Genomic DNA, 2,468 nt, shown 5'->3' with positions numbered 1-2,468 from the left:
ATATATGTATAATGTTCTTTTTTTAATTTTCAGCCGGATTTTCAGTCAACATGGACGCCATTTTAGAACAGAATGAAGCTGCGTTTTCTGTGCCAATTCCGCTTCCCGTTTACGTCAGGACAAGATCTCCATCTGCTGACTGTCTCACAAAACCTAAAAAATGTCGGCGAAGTCGAACGGTGTTTACTGAATTACAATTGATGGGACTGGAGAACAAATTTGAAACTCAGAAATATTTGTCAACACCAGATCGAATTGAACTTGCTGAATCGTTGGGCCTGACACAGATCCAAGTGAAAACCTGGTATCAAAACCGAAGAATGAAATGGAAAAAACAGGTGAGATTGAGTACTTTTTACCTAAACACTAGGCAATAAAGCTACTATCTATATTTTACGTGACGAAACGGTAAGACATGGCGTTCATGCATTCTATAGTGCCATTAGCTGCATGGGAGAGATAAATGTCTTTCAGTTAGAAATCGAAACTATGTCGCAATTTCGTTTGCCGGAAACTTATCGTTTGTCTACGACACTCAACAGTTAATATCTCTTTTACTTGTTTCAGCCATTAAATCGTAGTCATGCCGGGCCACCGCCTTCAAGGGTTTTAGTCGAACAAATCGTCACCAGTACTTATTCTATTGGTCGCTTTTGCTAAACTGCTAAGTTACGGGGGCATAAATAAACTAACACCGGTTATCAAACGATGGGGTGATAGACAAAAACAAAAACACACACATACACATATACATACATATATATACGCATACACACATATACATCTATATATATATATATATATATATATATATATATATATATAGAGAGAGAGAGAGAGAGAGAGAGAGAGAGAGAGAGAGAGATGTATGTATATGTGTATATGTGTATATATATGTATGTATATGTGCATATAAGTGTATGTGTGTGTTTTTGTTTTTGTCTATATATATATATTTACATCAAGACTAACCTGGGGTCAAAAAGCAATAACTGGTATTCATATTATTGATATCCAGTGAATGAAATGAAAGATAATGGCGATTGAACGTGAACTCAGAACCGATTGGTTTGAAGTTATCTACAAAATAACAACGTTCTTCGTTGTCATGGCCTCGGCTTTTCCTATTATTTCATAAATTGCAAATAATAACTATTATTAATGACATTGCAGTATCATCCAATGGTTATAATGTTCACTTCGTAGTCACGAGTTACCGGATTCAATCCCACTGCGTAGATGGAGACTGCTTAGAAACATGTCAAATAAACTGTACTCGTAATTCAAAAAGTACAGCCTTGTCACACATTATCTTCTCTTATATTGATCCTGCCTGAGAATAAGGGTTACGAACGTGACTGGGTAAGATTCAGTTACTTACACGTTTGTTCAGGAGAAGATAATTCAGTTGATGGAACAACCGAATGCTCGTCGTCGAACGATGGAGGTCCACCACCAAGCTAAGAGAAATGATAGATGGTTCAACTGATCCCAGTGTTTTAGCGGCAATTATTTTATAGCTACAGATTAACATAATTTGTAGAGCTTTCGATAAAACTACTTTTTACGTCCTGGGCTTAAATCTCACTGAACTCAACTTAGCCTTTCAGCTTTCTGGGGTCGATATGATAAAATACCAGTCAAGCACTGGGTCGATATATTCAACTAGCCCCTCTCCTCAAAAATATTGGCCTTGTGACTAAATCAAAAATCATTGTCATTATGAGAGCAGTGCGCTGACAGAATCTTTAGAACTTTGGGGAAATGCCCAGCGGTATTGGTTCAGGCTCTTTATGTTCTGAGTTCAAATACCACAAGGTCCACTTTGCCTTGCATCCTTACGGGATCGAGAAAAGTTAAGTACCAGTCAACAACTAGAGTCGATGCAATCGACTTGCCTTCTCCCACTAAAATTGCTGGCCTTGCGTCGAAATTTGAAACCAAAGGCGGTGAGCTAACAGAAGCGTTTGTACGCCGGACAAAATGTTTAGCGATATTTCTTCTGGCTTTACAATCTGAGTTCAAACGTTGCTATGGTCGACTTTACCTTTCATCCTTTCGGGGTCGATAAAATAAGTACCAGTTGAGCACTGGGGTCGATGTAATCGACTCATTCCCTCTCCAAAATTGCTGCCCTTGTGGCAAACTTTGAAACCATTATTATTATTATTATTATTATTATTATTATTATTGTTCAGTAGTTTTATTTTTATAACGTGCTTTCACTTCACTACCGAGCGCAGCTCTGTGTGCCTTGGGTATGTGCTGTGGTTTGCTGTGGTGCTCTTATGGTTACTGTATTGAAAGTGTTTTGCGTAGGATGTGTGCAGTGCCCAATAGTGCAATTTTCTGTATGTTATATATATTTGTAAGTCCTGGTGTTTTTGTTATGTATTTGTCTGAATATTTTTTTTATTAATTATTATTATTATTATTAATATTATTATTATTATTATTATTATTATTAT

General features: G+C 36.8%; 1 protein-coding gene across 1 annotated transcript in view; it reads left to right on the top strand.

Moving 5' to 3' along the window:
* LOC106867209 (homeobox protein BarH-like 2) overlaps window positions 1-2,468 on the top strand; it is a 56,879-nt gene that overhangs the window by 53,560 nt on the left and 851 nt on the right. Inside the window, exon 2 of the mRNA XM_014912016.2 lies at window positions 34-338. Within this exon, the coding sequence (XP_014767502.2) occupies window positions 34-338 (305 nt within the window). The remainder of the gene's footprint in view (window positions 1-33; window positions 339-2,468) is intronic.

The sequence above is a fragment of the Octopus bimaculoides genome, chromosome 20 (assembly GCF_001194135.2).
Source record: "Octopus bimaculoides isolate UCB-OBI-ISO-001 chromosome 20, ASM119413v2, whole genome shotgun sequence".
Lineage (NCBI taxonomy): Eukaryota > Metazoa > Mollusca > Cephalopoda > Octopoda > Octopodidae > Octopus > Octopus bimaculoides.
The sequence above is the reverse complement of the archived record's forward strand: the minus strand, read 5'-3'. Positions and strand labels throughout refer to the sequence as shown.